At 46.3% G+C, this 19,091-nt stretch overlaps 2 protein-coding genes across 4 annotated transcripts; both read left to right on the forward strand.

Moving 5' to 3' along the window:
- The first annotated feature begins 2,290 nt into the window (after positions 1-2,290).
- On the forward strand, positions 2,291-7,343 carry LOC109769879 (probable diaminopimelate decarboxylase, chloroplastic). The gene is made up of 8 exons (XM_020328581.4): positions 2,291-2,867; positions 4,148-4,322; positions 4,842-4,991; positions 5,860-6,021; positions 6,173-6,358; positions 6,518-6,637; positions 6,714-6,803; positions 6,992-7,343. Exons 1-8 carry the CDS (start codon positions 2,383-2,385, stop codon positions 7,076-7,078), a joined length of 1,455 nt encoding a protein of 484 aa, XP_020184170.1. The 5' UTR covers positions 2,291-2,382; the 3' UTR covers positions 7,079-7,343.
- A 308-nt stretch (positions 7,344-7,651) lies between these two features.
- Positions 7,652-14,686, forward strand: LOC120967409 (uncharacterized). Of its 3 annotated transcripts, XM_073501131.1 has the most exons (4): positions 7,652-8,032; positions 10,018-10,074; positions 10,171-10,231; positions 14,252-14,686. In XM_073501131.1, exons 1-4 carry the CDS (start codon positions 7,940-7,942, stop codon positions 14,368-14,370), a joined length of 330 nt encoding a protein of 109 aa, XP_073357232.1. In that variant the 5' UTR covers positions 7,652-7,939; the 3' UTR covers positions 14,371-14,686. The 3 variants fall into 3 exon arrangements, with proteins under 3 accessions (XP_073357232.1, XP_073357231.1, XP_045085681.1); XM_073501130.1 differs by having other exon boundaries at positions 10,018-10,231; XM_045229746.2 differs by lacking the exons at positions 10,018-10,074; positions 10,171-10,231 and having other exon boundaries at positions 7,659-8,032.
- The last annotated feature ends 4,405 nt before the right edge of the window (positions 14,687-19,091 follow it).

Raw genomic sequence — 19,091 nt, forward strand, 5'->3', positions numbered from 1 at the left:
CTGGAGTCCGTTTGGGGCTCCAGAGAGGGGAATATGTCGCCATCGTCATCATCAACCATCCTCCATCACCAATTTTATGATGCTCACCGCCGTGCGTGAGTACTGAGTAATCCCATCGTAGGCTTGCTGGACCGTGATGGGTTGAATGAGATTTAGCATGTAATCGAGTTAGTTTTGTCAGGGTTTGATCCCTAGTATCCACTATGTTTTAAGATTGATGTTGCTATGACTTTGCTATGCTTAATGCTTGTCACTAGGGCCCGAGAGCCATGAATTCAGATATGAACCTATTATGTTTTCATGAATATATTTGTGTTCTTGATCCGATATTGCAAGTTATAGTCACCTACTACGTGTTATGATCCGGCAACCCCGGAGTGTCAATAGTCGGGACCACACCCGGTGATGACCGTAGTTTGAGGAGTTCATGTATTCACTAAGTGATAATGCTTTGGTCCGGTACTCTATTAAAAGGAGGCCTTAATATCCCTTAGTTTCCAATAGGACCCCGCTGCCATGGGAGGGTAGGACAAAAGATGTCATGCAAGTTCTTTTCCATAAGCACGTATGACTATATTCGGAATACATGCCTACATTATATTGATGAATTGGAGCTAGTGTTGTGTCACCCTATGTTATAACCGTTGCATGATGAATGCTATCCAACATAATTATTCATCATTGATCCATTGCTATGAGCTCTTCACATATTGATCTCTACTTCGTTACTTTTCCGTTGTCACTGTTATAATTGCTACAAAACTGCCACTGTTACTTTTGCCACCGTTACCGTTACTTCCATACTACTTTGCTACTAAATCCTTTGATGCATATATTAAGTCTTTTAGGTCTGGTTGAATTGACAACTCAGGTGCTAATACTCGAGAATATTCTTTGGCTCCCCTTGTGTCGAATCAATAAATTTGGGTTCAATACTCTACCCTCGAAAACTGTTGCGATCCCCTATACTTGTGGGTTATCACGGGGCTACCTTCAGATGTAGTGGATCCGGAGGAGGAGTTGGAGGAGGAGGATGATGATGAGGAGGAGGACTTTGAGGAGGAGGGGGATGAGTCGGAGGAGGAGGATGTGAGGGACGCTGGCGACGGGGATCTTCAGGTGGAGCCACATGCCATCGTCGATTCCCTCCGGTCGGAGTCGGCTGCGGAGGCAAGACGCCGTCGCTAGCAGGAGATGGAGGCGCAAGAGGCCGCAGAGGAGGCGGAGATGTTCGCCTACATGGACGAGGTCGAGCAAGAGGAGGATGAGCCAGAGCCCTCATACCCGCCCGTCCAGCTGGCGCCCGACACCGACGATGAAGAGTAGCTAGGGTAGTACGTAAGATTTTTTTGCATGTTTTGTATGGATCTAGAGGATGAAATATGACAAAGTGGCTAATTTAAAAGCGTGTCCGATCAGCGCCTGCGGACGCGTCCGCGGGTGTTTGAGGGGCCGGATTTGTCCAGCTATAGAGGTTGACTATAAGACTAACTATTAGACTAGTACCTTTGTTCATCTTCTTTTTTTCTCTTTTATTGTATTTTTTTCTAGGAGCACGTATATAGCTAGACTCTTACATTAAAAATCCACTTTAATCATTTTTAATGTCTCTTTCATTTACGTAGCAAAAAATGATATATAGACGGATTATAAGTTCACTATTGTACTTGCCACTTACTTTTAGACGGAGGGCGTAGCTAAAATTTAGGTTGCTCTTAGACGCACGGTCTAGCTAAAATTTAGGTCCAAAACTTCGACAAATATGGGCAAATTTGACAATTTTGATCTGTGGATAAAATTACTTTATAAAATAAACTGTCCTTAAATTTTTTTCACTCAGATGACCTTTTTGAATGGCGCCCGACACGAAGGCGCCACACTCTGACAGACGCTGCACGCCTAGCCAGCGTCGCACCCGTGTGATCCAAAAATTACTAAGTCAGTGTGCAGCGCCTGAGAGTTAGGCGTCACACTATACAGTGTAGCGCCTAGTTTCTAGGCGTTGCACTAGTGGTTGCACTCTTAGGCTCTGCACATCGACTTAGTAATTTTTAGGCAGTCCGGGATGCAACGCTGGCCAGGCGTGTAGCGCCTGTCAGTCAGGCGTTACACAATGTAGTGTGACGCCTTCGTGTCGGACGCCATTCAAAAAGTCAGCTGAGTGATTTTTTTTAAAAGCAATTCATTTTGTGAAATGATTTCATTCACATATCAAAATTGTCAAATTTGGCACGAATATGTCCGTAGTTTGCCCTTTGAGTGAATCCGACGGCCAGTGACACTGTGACGGCGGACTGCTCACCTATTTTCATCCAGCCGACGCGTCGGCCATTCCCAAACGGCTTAAACCCACTCTCCCCCATCCCCACACAAACCCTAGCAATGGCGGCGGCCAACCTCCTCTCCCGCTCCCTCGTCCCCTCGCTGACCCCCAACCCCGGCAGCCAACCAAGCCGCAGCCGCGCCGCATCCGTCTCCCTCCGCCGCCGTCACGGGCCCGCGGCCCCCCTCCGCGCCTCCCTCTCCACCGCCTCCCCGTCCACACGCGTGGCCATGGGGGAGGCGCCCAAGCACTGCTTCCAGCGCGGCGCCGACGGCCACCTCTACTGCGAGGGGGTGCGGGTGGAGGACACGATGGCAGCGGCCGACAGGACCCCGTTCTATCTCTACAGCAAGCCGCAGGTCGTCCGGAACTTCACCGCCTACGACAAGGCGCTCCAGGGGCTCCGCTCAATCGTGGGGTACGCGGTGAAGGCCAACAACAACCTCAGCGTGCTGCAGCTCCTGCGTGGGCTCGGGTGCGGCGCCGTCCTCGTCAGCGGCAACGAGCTCCGCCTCGCGCTACGGGCGGGATTTGACCCCACCAGGTTGCGGCTTTCTTCTTTGTGCATTTGCTATTAATTTTGGATCAAGTAGGACACATTGTGCTGCATTTTTTACCGATGAGTGAGGAAACTGTCCCTTTTTAATGTTGACCGTGGACATTACTGTTTCGTTTTCTTCTCTCTGCGTGTACCAGTAAGTGTACAAGTGCAGGCTGTGAAAGGTGCAGATTTCATCGAGCCTAAGTCATGTTTGCCATAATTTTGTTCAGCTAATGGGCCTCGCCTAGGCTTATAATCTGTGGTTTTTTGTTCATATTTTGTGATGCAATTGTGCATTATATGCAATGGGATATTTGTGTGTCCGGGAAATTATATTTTAGTTCTTATATAGTGAGTATAACTAGTTTAGTGGTGATTAAGGGCTGTTTGGACTGTCGCCCATACTTGCATAGTGCTGCAAGTGCCAATATCCTGTATGTCAGATTAAAGTCTTAAAAAACATAGATGGAAGATCTGCATTTGTACCATAACTTGTTTAGTTTTCTATGCCTTCTATGTATGTTTTGAAGACAACAAACTTGAAAGAAACAACTTAAAGCATGGAAGTTAGATTCCCCCCCCCCCCCCCCCCCCCCCTGTTGGATGCTTCTTTTGAATGTACAAGTGCAAGAATTTGTTTGGTGGATCGATTTACAGCTCCTCAGTTTACAATTTGAATTAGGCCGTTTATTTCTAGATGAATTACAGAAAGATGGATCATCTAGTTTTTACACTCATAACCACCAGTCTCCTATCGAAACATTCTTTTTCCAGCTCAGGTCTTAAAGAATGAAGGATGAAAATGACTAATTGTGTAATTAATCTTATCGCAGGAGCCTGTCTATTTTTTCTTTGTACACAACAGCCTAATTTTCCTTATACTGTGGTAGTTATATAGGAAACCTCTGGCAAAAGCAGGGGTGACCAAGTTGTCGCCAATTCCATTTGGTTGCCCATAACTCGGCAACAGTATAAGGCAAAATTAGGCTGTCAAACATACCCTGGTTATGTAAAATTCCATTGGCCTAAAGAGCTTTTAGTAGAAGTCACTTTACAAGGATGAGTTTAGGGTTTACAGTCTGATATTTGTATTTGTATTTTACATAACTTTCATCACGACAATCCATGATGGAATCCTACAATAGAACCTTCTTTACAAGTTGTATGTTGGTCTGTCTTTTTGAAGCCTTTATCTGGAACAGTCAATTGTGTATTAGTCAATGAGAAATTTTCCTACAGAGAAGGTAACTAACTATGTTGAGTTTGTATATTTTGAAGATCAGGTGCATATTTAATGGAAATGGAAAGACACTGGAAGATCTTATTTTAGCCGCAGAGAGTGGAGTATTTGTAAATATAGACAGTGAATTTGATTTGGAGAATATTGTCGCTGCTGCAAGAGTTGCAGGAAGGCAAGTGCCTGTTTTGCTCAGAATTAATCCAGATGTGGACCCACAGGTACAATTATCCCTCCTCAAAGCACACACATGGCAAATATGATTATGTGGCAAATCAAATTACTTGTTGATTATGGACTCCATTTTTCTTTTCCCCATAGTTCAAAAAGCGCTAGGCGTTAGTTGTGCGTTTTGCCACCGCCTTGCGCTTTTCTGACCAAAGCGCATGCTTATGCGCAGATTAAGCGCAGTTATGCGCTATGCGTTTTTGCTATCTCCTAGAGCCTAGGCGCACTTAAGCGCTCACTTAGGCGTGCCTTTTTTAAGTATGCTTTTCCCTTCTATTTACTTGGGCTACCTTTTTTTTTAATATTTTTTGTTTGTGTGTCGTACGTGCGTTTGTTATAATTTAGAAGAGGCATTATAGCTTTCTGTAATAAACATTGATCAAAGCATATTTCTTTGTACTTTAATTAATCATGTGAAAAATTGTATGATCCATTGAGTTCTGCACATCATATAAGGCATTTTCTGTTGTGGAGCGGTATTCTGATTGTTGTATTTATGTTCTTGTCATCAGGTTCATCCCTATGTTGCCACTGGAAACAAAACATCCAAATTTGGGATTCGCAATGAAAAATTGCAGTGGTTCTTAGACTCTATTAAATCATATTCAAATGATATCAAACTGGTGGGTGTTCATTGCCATCTTGGATCTACCATTACAAAGGTAATGTCTTGCACCATTTGATAATAACTTATTTCTTTAGTTGCTTAAACTTTTGGTGTACTAAGCTTAGTTTTAAATTGCATTTATGTGCGGCGACAACATCTTGTGCGAGGCCTACCGGCACTCTTCAGCACACAGAGTTGATTTTAATTTTTGTTGCACTATGGGACAACTGTGATGCTGCATCACGTAACATTAAATGTGTCTTTTTATCGAAGGAATATTCTGTTCTGTATCAGCTAACGTACTATTCTGAGCTACATATCAACAAATCATTGTGTAGAAGATGGTTTAGTTGTGACCCCTAGAATAGAGGGGTGGTTCTGGTTCATATCACACTACTTCCAGTGCACTATTAACCTTGATTCCACTCTGTATATAAGTGTTCGATGGAAGACAGACACACCCCATATTAGCTACTAAGGTGAATATTGTGATTATCCACTGGCCACTGCCTACCCAATAGGAAATGGGTAAACTGGGTATGTGCAATCGGCACCATCAGGTCATTAAAGTTTGGGTGTGGGCATTTTACCTGACTGCAACCCTAGCTGGGGCTAGTCCATTTGATGAATTGTACTTGGATATCATTAGTTTACACTGAATTCAGTATCAACTGTACACAATAGCTTCCTCCCATTTGCTGAACTGGCTCTTTTTGTGCAGAATACTGAATTCATACTCTTTTTCCCTTGAACCTTCCAATATGTGCTTGTTATTCATCCTATACATGTAGTTCTTTTTTATAAAAAGGTGAATTTGTTATACATGTCCTGTCACTTCAGTTAAGTTTTTATCATGTAGTATTTCTGTTGAAATCAAGTACCTTGTTTGTATCTGAACCAAGTTGCGACTTCCTTCTGTTTAGGTCGATATATTCAGAGACGCTGCAAATCTTATGGTGAACTTTGTTGATGAAATTCGAGCACAAGGTTTTGAGTTGGAGTACCTAAATATTGGAGGTGGTTTGGGGATAGACTACCACCACACTGGTGCAGTCTTGCCTACACCTATGGATCTTATCAACACTGTGAGCTTCAGTATCTATATTATGTTTATGATTTATATCTTTGTAGGAACAGATGCTTTCTAGTTTTTTCACGTAGAGCTCACCCTCTGTTTATGGTATCACAATGTATTTTATGGTAAAGGCTGAAAAGTTGGTATCACAATCTTGGTAGGTCCGGGAATTGGTCCTCTCACGGGATCTTACTCTCATTATTGAACCTGGAAGATCCCTGATCGCCAATACTTGCTGCTTCGTCAACAAGGTCACTGGTGTAAAATCTAACGGCACAAAGAATTTCATTGTAGTTGATGGCAGCATGGCCGAGCTCATCAGGCCTAGTCTATATGGAGCATATCAGGTTTGTTTACAGTTACAACGGATAATGAGAGTTGCTATTACTACTTCTGGTCTAGTATTACTTCTCTGTTTTGGAACCCATATACACAAAATCAACAGCTGCAGTTATTTGACCAGGTGTATCATTATTTACCCGCTGATCATAATTCTTGTGTTGCAGCATATAGAACTAGTTTCCCCCTCTCCAGGTGCAGAAGTAGCAACCTTTGATATTGTTGGGCCAGTCTGTGAATCTGCAGATTTCCTTGGCAAAGACAGGGAGCTTCCAACACCTGACAAGGTTTAACAGTACCATCTATGTTTCCTTTCAGACAACTTTAACCCATGTCTGCACCCTTCTGACATCCCACTTGTAGGGAGCTGGTTTGGTTGTCCACGACGCAGGAGCCTACTGCATGAGCATGGCTTCGACCTACAACCTGAAGATGAGACCAGCCGAGTACTGGGTACAAACTATTGCTTATTCTTCTCTGTGCAATTTCTGGTGATTGTTGCTTAAAACACATCGCTTTGCAGTTTTCTCAACCCTAAACTGTGGAGACGAACTTTTATTCCATTACTCGCCCTTGATGTACTTGCCCCTCTTTTATGCTGGATGTTCATTGGAACCAATTTGTTGTGTTTTGCTCTACAGGTAGAGGACGATGGGTCCATCGTTAAGATCAGGCATGGTGAAACATTTGACGACTACATGAAGTTCTTTGATGGTCTTCCTGCCTAGGTCCTTCTATCTTGTTTTGGCCAAGCGCTAGCCCTTTCATTTGATGAGTGCTTCTCGTGGAAGATTCGTGTGGGAAAACTATTCAGGTGTATGTTATTTGGGTCATCCCCATCAAGCATGGGTTTTTTTATTTGTTAGAATAGAGTCCAACAAGTTTAGTGATTGTATTAGAGATTGAATGGACTTACTGGACTCTTGTCAATTCTTGTTTACGTTATAAAGGGTCCGACCCCTCCCAATAAAGTTAAAGAATATTGTCATCCAATATTCATAGGAGTGGACGAGCTCGCCTGATCACGGAATCGATCGGCGTTGCTTTGCATTGGGATATGCGACGCATGCAGTATGTGCGGTCGTCTATGGTGCCTTATTTAATGCGTATTTACTGAGGAAGCGACGACGTTTGTACGACGCTGGGCAACGGACGTCCATGTCCATCCATCAGCGACGGCTTCCTGGTTCTGTATCAACAGTTGGGATGTTCTAAATGACTTGCTAGCTTGGACCTATATTCTGTGTTACCAAGATCAACGCCTTCGAATCCCGTTCGAGAAACCTTCTTCTTTCCCAACAGGGAAACCAAAACTCTGATCAATGCTAGGCGTTATTATACAAAATTCGTATATGTCAACCATGCACAAAGATCAAACCTCGGGAAGGAAGGGATGGCGGGCGACACACGCGACTCGCGCGGCGGCGCGGGTGGCACACGCGACTCTCGCGGCGGCGCGGGCGACGCACGCGGTGGTGCGGGGGACTCGCGAGGTGCGGGTGCCGCAGGAGGCTTGTGCGGCGCAGGCGATGCGCGGTGGCGGGTCTGGTTCGCACCGGATCTCGTGACGGCGCGGCGGATCTCGCTGGATGACGGCGTGCTCTGGCTTCGCCGTGAGGCGCTGCGCATCGTCCTCCTCGACGATCGCGGGGAGACGGTGGATGCGCGGTTTCTCCGGGAGGGTGAGTCCTTCGACATCGGAGATATCATCGCGTTTCCTTGCCATTTTGCTCGCGTTCGTGACAGGTTTCCGGCGTCGGTCGCGGTGGTTGCCGGTGCGAGCTCGTCGGCGGAGGCGTCCATAAGTCAAAAGGGAGCGGGCGCACGCGGTGGGGGCCGCCCCGTTCGCCTGACAGGAGGGCGGGGATTTTGGGGCGTGGACCGGGCCACCATTACCCCGATGCTCGACACGTGGGGCAGGTGGGATCGGACCGCCATGGATCTCCTGACCCTAGGGTTTCCCTGAACGCCGCACGTATAAAATGGAGCCCCACCCCCTCCTCCCAAATTCTGGATCTCGACGAGAGCCTCTCCCACTTCTGGGGCGCGCCGTCGCCCCCTCGATCTAGGGTTCCTCGATCTTTCTCTTGGTGGGAGGGCAAAATTCGGGGTGATCCTCGTTCCTTTGCTCAAGTTGCTAGTTCTCCTCCACTTCCATCCACCCTTGCTCCGATCTGTGAGGACAAGAACACCATGAGAGAGGAGGGTTTCGGTGCGGGGCGACATGGTCGGGGGGTTGGTCGTTTTGATCGGGGCCAGGGTCGCGGCCGCGGCTTCGACCACAACGTCTGGAAGCGCAAGACGGATTCGGGAGGATCCTCGACTCAGAAGGCTTCTGGATCTGGTGATGCTGGATCCAGGAAGTAGGATGAAGCTGCTGGCGACAAGCATGCTGCTCCGCCTCGGCAGGGGAGGTGGGGAGATGATGATGGGGACACGAGCGAGCCGCGCGCGGTGGAGAAGAATCCTGCATCACCTCGCGCGCGTGGGCTTCCTGGGCATACTGGTAACAACACTCCCCTCCTCCACCCATGTCAGATCTGTAATTTGACTGGGCACCCCACTGCTAGATGCCCGCAAGCGATATGCGAGCGGTGCAAGAAGAAAGGACACCTATCTGTTATTTGCACTGAGTTCTTGCCTTGGGAATTTTCTCCTGCTATTTGTGCTTTTCAAAGCAAAGGGCAAGGTTTCTTCTACATTCCTGATTTCAGTATCGATAGGCAGCCTAGAGAGAGGATTTACAATATTGTAGTCACTATCACAGAGGGGGCTGCGCTGACTAAAGGTATAGAGCATGAGCTTAGTGTGTATGTGGGGCAGGGATGGCGTTGCTCTGCTAAATTCTTCGCTCCACAGATGTTTGTGATGCGTATGCCTAACCCCAGAGAAGTCGATCGCGCTTTGTTTGTTGAGCATATAAAGTTGAAACAATGTCGAGTTTCGGTCAAGTTTTCTCCTTGGTCCGAAGACATTGATTAAGAAGGGCTCCTAGAAGTTGCTTGGGTGAGAATTGGGAAGATCCCCCCTAATAAGCGATGTGATAAAACTGTGGCTTATGTGGGCGGGCTTGTGGGCATAACCCTGGAGGTTGATATGTCCACTGTGAATCGTCCATCTTCAGTTAGGGCCAAAATTGGATGCAAATCAGTGAAACAGCTCCCTGCCACAGCTGAAGTGGTCTTAGGGGGCCGTTTTTACAAATTCACATACGAAGTTGAGGAAATCCTGGTGATAAATCCTGTACATGAGGAGACTGTTCATGTGGAAGCTAAAGATGCTCCCACCAAAACTGATCAGACTCCTAAACGTAAACGAGATGATCAGGGATTGGAGGGAGAACAATCCAACCCTAAGAATGAGGAGAAAAGAGAGTCATCTGCTCATGGGGGCAAGACCTGCCGTCTGTCACCATAAGAGCAAGAACCGTCTATGTCTCTGACAGTGATGTTGATTCCTCTCTCCTAATTGAGACTATGGCTAAAGAGCATGAGCTTGCGGTGAAAGAGATAGACCAGGAGGCCTCCAATTGGATGGTGACTCTAAACCATGTTGGGGACCGCACTCTGGTGGAAAATGTGTCTGTAACCAGGGAGTGAAGGTAAATGCACCATCTATAACTCGTCGATATTTATCTTATGCCGATGTGGTTTCTAATTCTGCTCAGATTGTGGAAGTGGAAGGTGACGTTGACTCAAGCCTGAAGGACTCTAGTGACTACGTGGTACAACTTCCACCTTCTGAATGTAGTGATGAGCTTGTCCTCACCCCTCCTCTTGCTCCTGAAGCGATTATTAAATTCAGCAAGCGCAATGTGCAGAGGATGCAGGAGAATATTGAAACAAAAGCCATTCGCCTTGCTCAGAAACGAGACCTGGGAGGTAATTATCACACTTCTTGCAATAATTCTTTTGATGCTCTTTCCAATACTGAATTACTTCATAGAGTTGCTTGCATGGGAGTGGATATACCTGATAATGATTTCTCTTGCGTTAATGTACTTAGAGAGCTAGAGAGGGTGAGAGAAAATCTGGATGAGAAAAATAGGATGGATGAGAATAAGGATAATAATGCTGATAATGGGGATGACATTCTAGTTACTAATGGGTTGGGGAAAACTGTCCCTGTTATTCTTACCTGGCTTGACCAGGAAGATATCTTGCATGAGCAGGTTTCATCTGGTAAGAAAAAAAGGAAGGTTAAAAAGAAATCTGCTGTTAAGCTACCTAGACCTATGACTAGGAGCCAGAAAAAACACAACTCTAATGAAGAGCTTGTCTGTAGCCCTGCAAAGCCTCCTGGCAGGGCTACTCGATCCCAATTCCACAAAAAACGTTCCAAATGAGAGGTCTCATTTGGAATTGTAGAGGGGCAGGCAAGAAAGGAATGGCCACCTGCCTCTCGGACTTGATCAGTGACCATTCTTTAGATTTTATCGGGCTGCAGGAAACTATGAAGAAGAAAATTACTCCTAGGTGCATTAGGAGAATTGATCCCTTTGGTCTGTTCCATTGGGAATGGATTCCATCTATGGGAAAATCTGGGGGCATCCTGGGTGGTGTGAGACATGATACCTTTGATATCGTCTCCTGTAATAAAGGCAAATATATTTTGCAATTGGTAGTGCGTGACAAGAGGAGGAGAATTGACTGGGGCCTGTTGATAGTCTATGGGTTTGCACATGAGGAGTACAAAGAGGAGTTCCTAGTTGATCTTGCTGCCATGTGTAGTAATATGAATGTCCCCTACATTGTAGGCGGTGACTTCAATATCCTGCGCAGCTGCGATGAGAAAAATAAGAAAATGAGTAACAGCAGATCCACTGATCTCTTTAACTCAATTATCAATGCCTTGGCTCTTAGAGAGATTCACACTAGTGGGGGTAAGTATACCTGGACAAACAACCAGGCCCACCCCACCCTAGAAAAACTCGACCGGATTTTGATGTCTGAAGACTGGGAAAGTCTGTTCCCTTTGGTCTCTGTTAGGAAATTGGTCCGGGAACTATCAGATCACAATCCCCTACTGCTGTCCAGTGGGGAGGAAGGGCATGAAGCTCCTAAACCTCTTGAGTTTCGTTTCAATCTTGCCTGGATCAAAGATGAAAAATTCCTACCCACTGTTGCTAAGATTTGGGCTAGGAGAGTCTTCTCATCTGATCCTATTGACATCCTGAACATTAAATTGAAAAGATTCAAAACCTACTTCAAAGGTTGGGGTTCGGATAAATATGGTCACGATAAGAAAAGGAAGGAAGAACTTAGGATGGAACTGGCCATGCTAGAAGAACTAGAAGAAAATGGCCCCCCTGTCCCCTGAGCTATACGGCATTAAGGTGGATGTCAGTATTGAATTGCATGACCTGTTGGTGAATGAAGAGATCTTTTGGCTTCAGCAGTCCCATGAGCGTTGGCTCCTGAAAGGGGACCTGAACACCGATTACTTCATAAAATCGCCAATGGGCGAAAGAGAAAAAACACAATTCACTCCTTGAGGGCTGGGGGGGGGGGGTAGATATTGAAGGCACGGATAAGCTGATTGCCCATGCTACAGAATTTTACAAAAATTTATTTGGGCCTGAGTTGGGTAACTTGTTTCACCTAGGTCCTGACACATGAGCTGATGAGGAAAAACTTAGTGCTGACGATAATGCAGACTTATGTCGTGAATTCACTGAGACAGAAGTTAAGGAAGCATTATTCTCTATGGCACATATAATAGAGCCCCCGGTCCGGATAACATTCCTGTTGAATTCTATCAGGTGTGTTGGGATATAGTTAAAGACGATATCATGAGGCTATTTGAACACTTGCATAAAGGGACGCTTGATGTCCAACGCCTCAACTATGGAGTGATCACTCTTTTGCCTAAAACTGCTGGTGCTGATAAAATCCAGCAATTTAGGCCTATATGTCTCCTGATATGCCCGTACAAATTGATTACCAAAGTCTTGGATCGTCGTGTTGAGAGCTACGCTAACAAGTTAATTAGTTCGACCCAAAATGCTTTTGTTAAAGGGAGAAGCATTATGGATGGCGTGCTCTCCCTGCATGAGATTTTGAACTATACTCATGTGAAAAAAGGGTGGGGGTCGTCCTAAAGCTTGATTTTGAAAAAGCCTACGATAAAGTAAACTGGGAATTTCTTCTAGAATGCCACAAGCTTCGAGGTTTTAGTGACACTTGGTGTGGTTGGATTAAAGAAATCTTACTTAATGGGACGGTAAGCATCAAACTAAATAACCAGGTTGGCCCCTATTTCCAGAGTGCCAAAGGGGTTCGACAAGGGGACCCCCACTCCCCATTCCTGTTTAATTTGGCTGCCGATTGCCTTGTAAAAATGATCACTAATGCCCAAAAAAATAAAATGTTGGTGGGTTTGGCACCTGATCTCATCCCCAATGGAGTTGCGGTGCTCCAATACGCGGACGATACTATAATTTGTTTGGAACACGATGTGGATAAAGCAGTGAACCTGAAGTTACTTCTTTACACTTTTGAACTGATGTCTGGGCTTAAAGTCAATTACCAAAAGAGCAAGATTTTCACTGTGGGTGGGGATGAAAACACTGTGAAACACTACGCTGAGTTGTTTAACTGTGATGTGGGTAGCTTTCCTTTTAAATACCTTGGTATGCCTGTAAGCTATACTGCCCTCAGAGACTCAGATTGGGAGTTTATTGTGGCTAAATACCTCAAGAGATTTGAGGCTTGGATCGGCAATGCTGCATCCATGGGGGGGGGGAGACTTACCCTGTTAGATTCGGTTGTCACTCAAATTTCGTTGTATCATATGTCTATGTGGTTAATGAGCAAGACTTTCATTGAAAAACTTGACAAACACAGAAGAAAATTCTTTTGGCAAGGGTGTAACAAGAAAAAAAGATATCACCTAGTCAGGTGGGGCAGAATCTGTAGATCGAGAGAGAAAGGTGGCCTGGGAGTTAAAGATCTTCGGAAACAGAACATTAGTTTGATGGTCAAGTGGTGGTGGAAGCTAGAGAACCAAAATGGGCTATGGCAAGATATCGTGCATGCCCGATACTTGAAAAACAAAACTGTGGCAACGGTCGAACCCAGATTCGCTGATTCGCCGTGCTGGAAAGCCCTCCTTAAAGTCAAGGCTTTTTACATGGCTGGTAGGAGAATTAACGTGGGATCTGGAAATCTCACTAGGGTGTGGAAAGACCCCATTAATGGGTCAAGCCCTCTTCAGGAGAGATATCCTTTACTTTTGGATATTTGCACTAACAAGACTGTACTGTTGCTGAGTTTAAAAATGTGGAAGCCAACACCTTCTTCAGGAGAAGGCTCACTCCTGACCTCCAGAAACAATGGGAGGAAATGAGGAACAATATTAACAATATACAACTAGGTTCTGGGGGGGATCGGGTGTATTGGGGTCTCAATGGAATGGTAGATTCTCTACCAAATCCATGTACAAATGGTTGGAAAATCCTCTTAGTGGCTGTCACTACAGATGGATTTGGAAGGCCAAAATCCCTCTCAAAATCAAAATCTTTTTGTGGCAAATGTCCCAGGATGCTGTTCTTACAAGGCAAGTTATGAAAAAAAGGAGGTGGCCTGGGAACCCCAAATGCTCATTTTGCAATGAGGTTGAGTCTTCCAGACATTTATTTTTCACTTGCCCGGTGGCTAGAGTAATATGGAGATGTATTGGGATGGCTTTGGGGACTGACTTGTGCCTGAATAGTTACTGGCAATACTTCTCTTGGTGCCACACTTTCCTCCATGCTGGAGGAAAGTATTATACTATGGGTCCCGCTGCTGTTTGCTGGGCAATCTGGCTTGCTCGAAACCGAGCAACTTTTGAGAAAAAATAGATTAAAACTCCTTTTGAGATTGTTTTCTCTGTGGTTTCCTTTTTGCTGTACTGGGCAGGTTTACAACAGGAAGAAGGGCTCAAGGAGCTGCGAAGCGGGGCGGAGATGGTCAGGTCGAGCATAGTGCGGCTGATGAAAATGTGCGAAGCGGTGAGGAGGCCAATCGAGGGAGAATGATCGTGCAAGCTCGGCTTCGGATGCTTTTGTTGGGTCAAGTTCTGGCTCTCGTGCTTTTGCCTCTTTGCTGGTGCCTAGTTGTAATAGACTTTTAGGGGTTGGTGTTGAACTATGGTGTTGTCAGGTTTTCGCCCCATGGCGTTCGTTACGATGACGAGCGAACGCAGTGGGTTTCCTGGCAGTGCTCGAACTCGCTGCACCTCTTTCCCTTTCCTCCTGTCGTTCTCGGAACTTTGTATTTCCGTTCATTTGCAATGGAAAGGGGTCATGCCCGGTTAGAAAAAAAGCGCAAAACAAAGATGTTCTGCACTGTCAATGCGCCGGAGTGAGTTATGGCTTTTGGGTGAGATCATTGGGGTCAATTTCTAATATTTTTATATCAAATCTGTTCAAACTTTGTGAAACTTTTTTTTGCAGTCACACACATAAGCACGTTTCATGTACTTACTAAAAAAATTCAGCTGCTTGTTCGCCCTAGACCCACAGAAACAGAAAGGGAAAAACCATGCCAAAGACACCTCACACAAGGCCGACAGTATTCATAGTCGAATTTGTCTTTCTTTGTGTCTATAAATTATTGAATTGAATCTCCTCATTTTTTTGAATTGTAGTCATAAAGCGTAGCTATCTTGTCAATTTTTTTACTTGATATCATTTGGATTGTTTGAATCTGAATTTTCAGTGTTGATTCTACGATCTCATAGAAAGGTCAGTTTGTCTCCTAGGCCCCACCTCCTCTTCAATCACCGTGCCACTTCCGATGAGTTTGATCATTCTCAAATGGCTGATTCCATCCATCCCTTTGCCATCAGCTGAAACCATGCACGATCTCACCAACGAAACGTATGCACGTTATGCCGTCACCGCGCCGTCACATTAATTGGCTCCGTCATACGGACTCATCACCGTATGCTACTGTTTGGCCATGCGTATGGTTGCTGGTTTCCACGGCCGCACTTAATGCACTTACTACCACCTGGCTGTTCCATTGGTCCAAGTAGCGGGAGCAAGCGAGCTCGTCTGCTCAATCGCCATATCCGTCCAATTTGGTATCGTGACCATCAACGACGGCCGCTAAAGAAATCCAGATCAATGCTGTGGAGAAGATCAATCACGATGATAGTGAAGTGCTTCATCGTTGCCCCATCTGAATCAATGTTGTGGAGCAGTAGTAATTAGGAGTGAGCCATCTGAACATTTGTAAGCAGTAGTCGGCCATTACCATTGCATGAAAGAAGGTGTTAGCGACCAACCGTACACTCTTCACGGGCTGGGCCATTGGTTGCGCCTGTTGGGCCTGGGCTGATGGGAAGCAACAGAAGGCAGCAACTACATATACAAGCGAACGGGCTACGAACGACTCGGCTTGGATCAGGACGGCTTCGGCCTCCTCTGCTTCTGTCTCTTCTTCCTCTCGTGTTCCTCTCCTCTTCTGTACTAGCTAAACCTTGGTGAATCCATGGTTTGTAGTTCAAGTCCTTGAGCAATTGATCTCTGTACTAGTGTGTTGCTAACAATTGGTATTCAGAGCCAATTCCCACCATCCTTCTTCAATTTCACCACTCAGCCTCAATTCCATGGATTGGAAGGCACGACTGGTGAGCTCCATCGAGGCGGCCGTGGAGGTGGCTGTGGAGACGGCCGTCAATCGCGCGGTACAGACGGCTGTCAAGGAGACGCGTGCCTACACCGATGGCTCGAGGCAACGCATCGGCGAGAAGATCAAAGAGAGACGCCATGCTCGAGCGGTGGGCATCCACAACGTCGTCGCCACCGCTTCCGACATGCCTGCTGCGACCACCTCCGAGGCCTCCTTCAACTGCGGCGCCACTCTACAGCTCGGCAAAGAGCCGGGCGTGGCCGCGTCCAACAGCATGGACCTTGCGGCCACGTTGCCCAGAAGGTGTTCGACACAGTGCCCAAGCCACGCCGTCACCGTGCCGGTGTCAACGGCCGCTTCCGCCGTAACAACAGCTCCGTCCAACCTCACCGCCAGCGTCGACCCCGAGCACTACTGCTTCGGCCTCGAGCTAACGACCACGACCTCGACTCCGACCTCTACACTGGATGTCTCGGGCGCATGCTCAACAGCGGCGAACTCCCTCACTCACGACGCCATCTCCACCACCATAATTCCAGCGCCAGAGGCAACGGCGGTGATGGCCATGGACATCTCCATGCCGACCCCCGCGTCCGCATCAGGCGACATCAACTTCCCTGCATCACCAACTTCGGGTACTTATGATGTCTGCATCGTGCTCCCAGCCTCTAAAGTCCTGGGCGTCGACCCGATCACCAGCGGAGAAGACCCCGTGGACATGTTCCGGGCTTCGGGGAGTGCAGCCTTGATCTTGTCTCAGGAGGACTCGCCAGCTCTGTTGTATGAGCCACTGACAGTTTTTGAGCGAGACATGTTACCGCCCACCACCTGTTCGACTGAGTGCTCAAGAAGCAATCTGGACGCACCATCTCTTGCGTTCTCGACTACTCATATCACAGCAACAAGGTTGTTGCCAGCAGCAGCATCGTTTCTCGATTCGGAGCTCATGGTGCAAGCTTGGATGTCACCAACAGCCTGCTCCTCCGTCTCGGTGCGTGAGGACGACATCAACAGCAACGACACATACACCATGGAGGTGCCCATGACCAAGGATGACATGTTCCTGACCAATCCAGTAGTGCCAGCAGTCTCACATGTCCACCCCCTGAAATTTCCTGATGGTTGCTTGCATGGAAACAAAACCCAATTGCTCATTGGCAGCTATGTTGCTAGTACTGATTCACCATGGGACCCTGGACAACAAGCATCCATGTCCTTGTTGGGTGTTGGAGTGACAAAAATTTCATCGAACGACACTGTCAAGGACAACCAAAAACCCTTTTTCAGATGGGAAATTGCCTGGTTGTTCTACTTGGAATATCCTGATATTGGTATTGACAAGGTCAAGCCACAATTGTGTCCAGCAAGCAGAGAAAGTTTTGGATTAAACCCACTGGAATCAACACAAGCCAGTACTCATGTATTTTGCCCCAGCAGGAAGAAAGTTGTACAGTTGGTCAGACGACAGTTGTCGATTCCTGAGTCTGATGCTAGCATATTGTTACTCGAAGGACTACCTCTATTTTCTATTCACTTGACAGTGGGGTCATCTGGTGCTGGATCAGCCTGTTTATGCAATGGGATTATTACCATCGCGTTCTGGACACACTTCAAACCGGGCATGCTTACTCCATTGCATTACAAGGATTTGAGCTTCTGGCGATATATAAGTGTGGACCAGATGATGCAGAAAACTGGGCATGTTATTCAGTCTGGTCTGGAGCATATCCAATGGAAGATTGCATGGTCGCTTAACTTGAAAAACTTAAATGTTGTCAACCAGTCCGAGCAAACAATTCTTGCCGCAACATACCCTAAGTTGTATTTTCCGTGGCACCCAGGCGATGACCTGGTACAACATATCCTCTTGCTGGAGGTCAGCTGCCTAAACTGCAAAAGGCTCATTGTTGATGCTGCTACACAATATGATTTTGAATGTTTTGCTTGGGAATTTACATGGTCACTTCACTCAGTGTGTTGTGCTGGCATGGCAAATACTGTACCATTTCAGTTCTCTGTTTCTATTGCCATGAGGAGCTTCCGGAGCCTCGAGTTTTGTCAAGGGAAGTTGTCATGGGATCCAGGCATCGGGGCCCTTCTCTATTTCTTCGGATTTTATGCTCAAACTGAAGTAACAGGAAGGAGGAATCTTATAGCTCCAGCTTTCTACTCAGACAGTGTCTGTGTCGACCACCCCTACTACCTCGACGCATTTTCTGACCAAGTGAACATCAGCGACGAGTATTTCCTTGAGCAAGTCGGTGTTGTATGCTCCCTCAATCTCGCCAAGTTCCGCCTCAACTACGGCACCCACTACGACCTCGGCGAAGTCTTGAAGCATCAAGCACCATGGGATCTAGGAGGTTCGACATGGCATCGGCTTGAGGTCAAGCCGAATTTCAAGGAAGGGGGAATGTTAGCGACCAACCGTACACTCTTCACGGGCTGGGCCATTGGTTGCGCCTATTGGGCCTGGGCTGATGGGAAGCAACAGAAGGCAGCAACTACATATACAAGCGAACGGGCTACGAACGACTCGGCTTGGATCAGGACGGCTTCGGCCTCCTCTGCTTCTGTCTCTTCTTCCTCTCGTGTTCCTCTCCTCCACTGTACTAGCTAAACCTTGGTGAATCCATGGCTTGTAGTTCAAGTCCTTGAGCAATTGATCTCTGTACTAGTGTGTTGCTAACACAAGGTTGCCCCTCCAACCTAGAGACATGTGGTGCAATAAGGGCTTGGCTGTGGCGCCCGGATAATTAAGCTACAGTAATTCCACACTAATGAGGCCACGTCACCTTGGTTATTGTTGTTAATCTCGCGTTAGTTCAAAACCGATTCAAATTTGAATTTGAATTAAAGTCAAACGATAAAAGTTTTCAAACATTAAAACTAAAATGTTTATCATGTGGAAACTATTCATTTGTTAATATTGGTGGTGAACCAACATTTAAAAAAATGTTTAAATGCCCTAAACTATCCAAAACTAGGGCTAACGACCCCAAATTTTATAATTTCCATTTAAGCAAAATTTCAAATGAATTCAAATACCTCTCAAACCTTTTGTGCCAGTGCCTAAGAACGTAACATCAATTTTGGACCAAGTTCCACATTTTGCAAAAAT

This window comes from Aegilops tauschii, chromosome 6 (genome assembly GCF_002575655.3).
Source record: "Aegilops tauschii subsp. strangulata cultivar AL8/78 chromosome 6, Aet v6.0, whole genome shotgun sequence".
Taxonomy (NCBI): domain Eukaryota; kingdom Viridiplantae; phylum Streptophyta; class Magnoliopsida; order Poales; family Poaceae; genus Aegilops; species Aegilops tauschii.

Excerpts from the sequence above, each read along its gene's own strand:
- LOC120967409 (XM_073501130.1), top strand. The coding sequence starts at position 7,940 with ATGACGGCGTGCTCTGGCTTCGCCGTGAGGCGCTGCGCATCGTCCTCC. Across the intron at positions 8,033-10,017 it reads TGCGCGGTTTCTCCGGGAGG|ATTGTGGAAGTGGAAGGTGA; the intron begins GTGAGTCCTTCG and ends AATTCTGCTCAG. Across the intron at positions 10,232-14,251 it reads TCAGAAACGAGACCTGGGAG|GTTTACAACAGGAAGAAGGG; the intron begins GTAATTATCACA and ends TGTACTGGGCAG.
- LOC109769879 (XM_020328581.4), top strand. The coding sequence starts at position 2,383 with ATGGCGGCGGCCAACCTCCTCTCCCGCTCCCTCGTCCCCTCGCTGACC. Across the intron at positions 4,323-4,841 it reads ATCCAGATGTGGACCCACAG|GTTCATCCCTATGTTGCCAC; the intron begins GTACAATTATCC and ends TCTTGTCATCAG. Across the intron at positions 4,992-5,859 it reads TTGGATCTACCATTACAAAG|GTCGATATATTCAGAGACGC; the intron begins GTAATGTCTTGC and ends CCTTCTGTTTAG.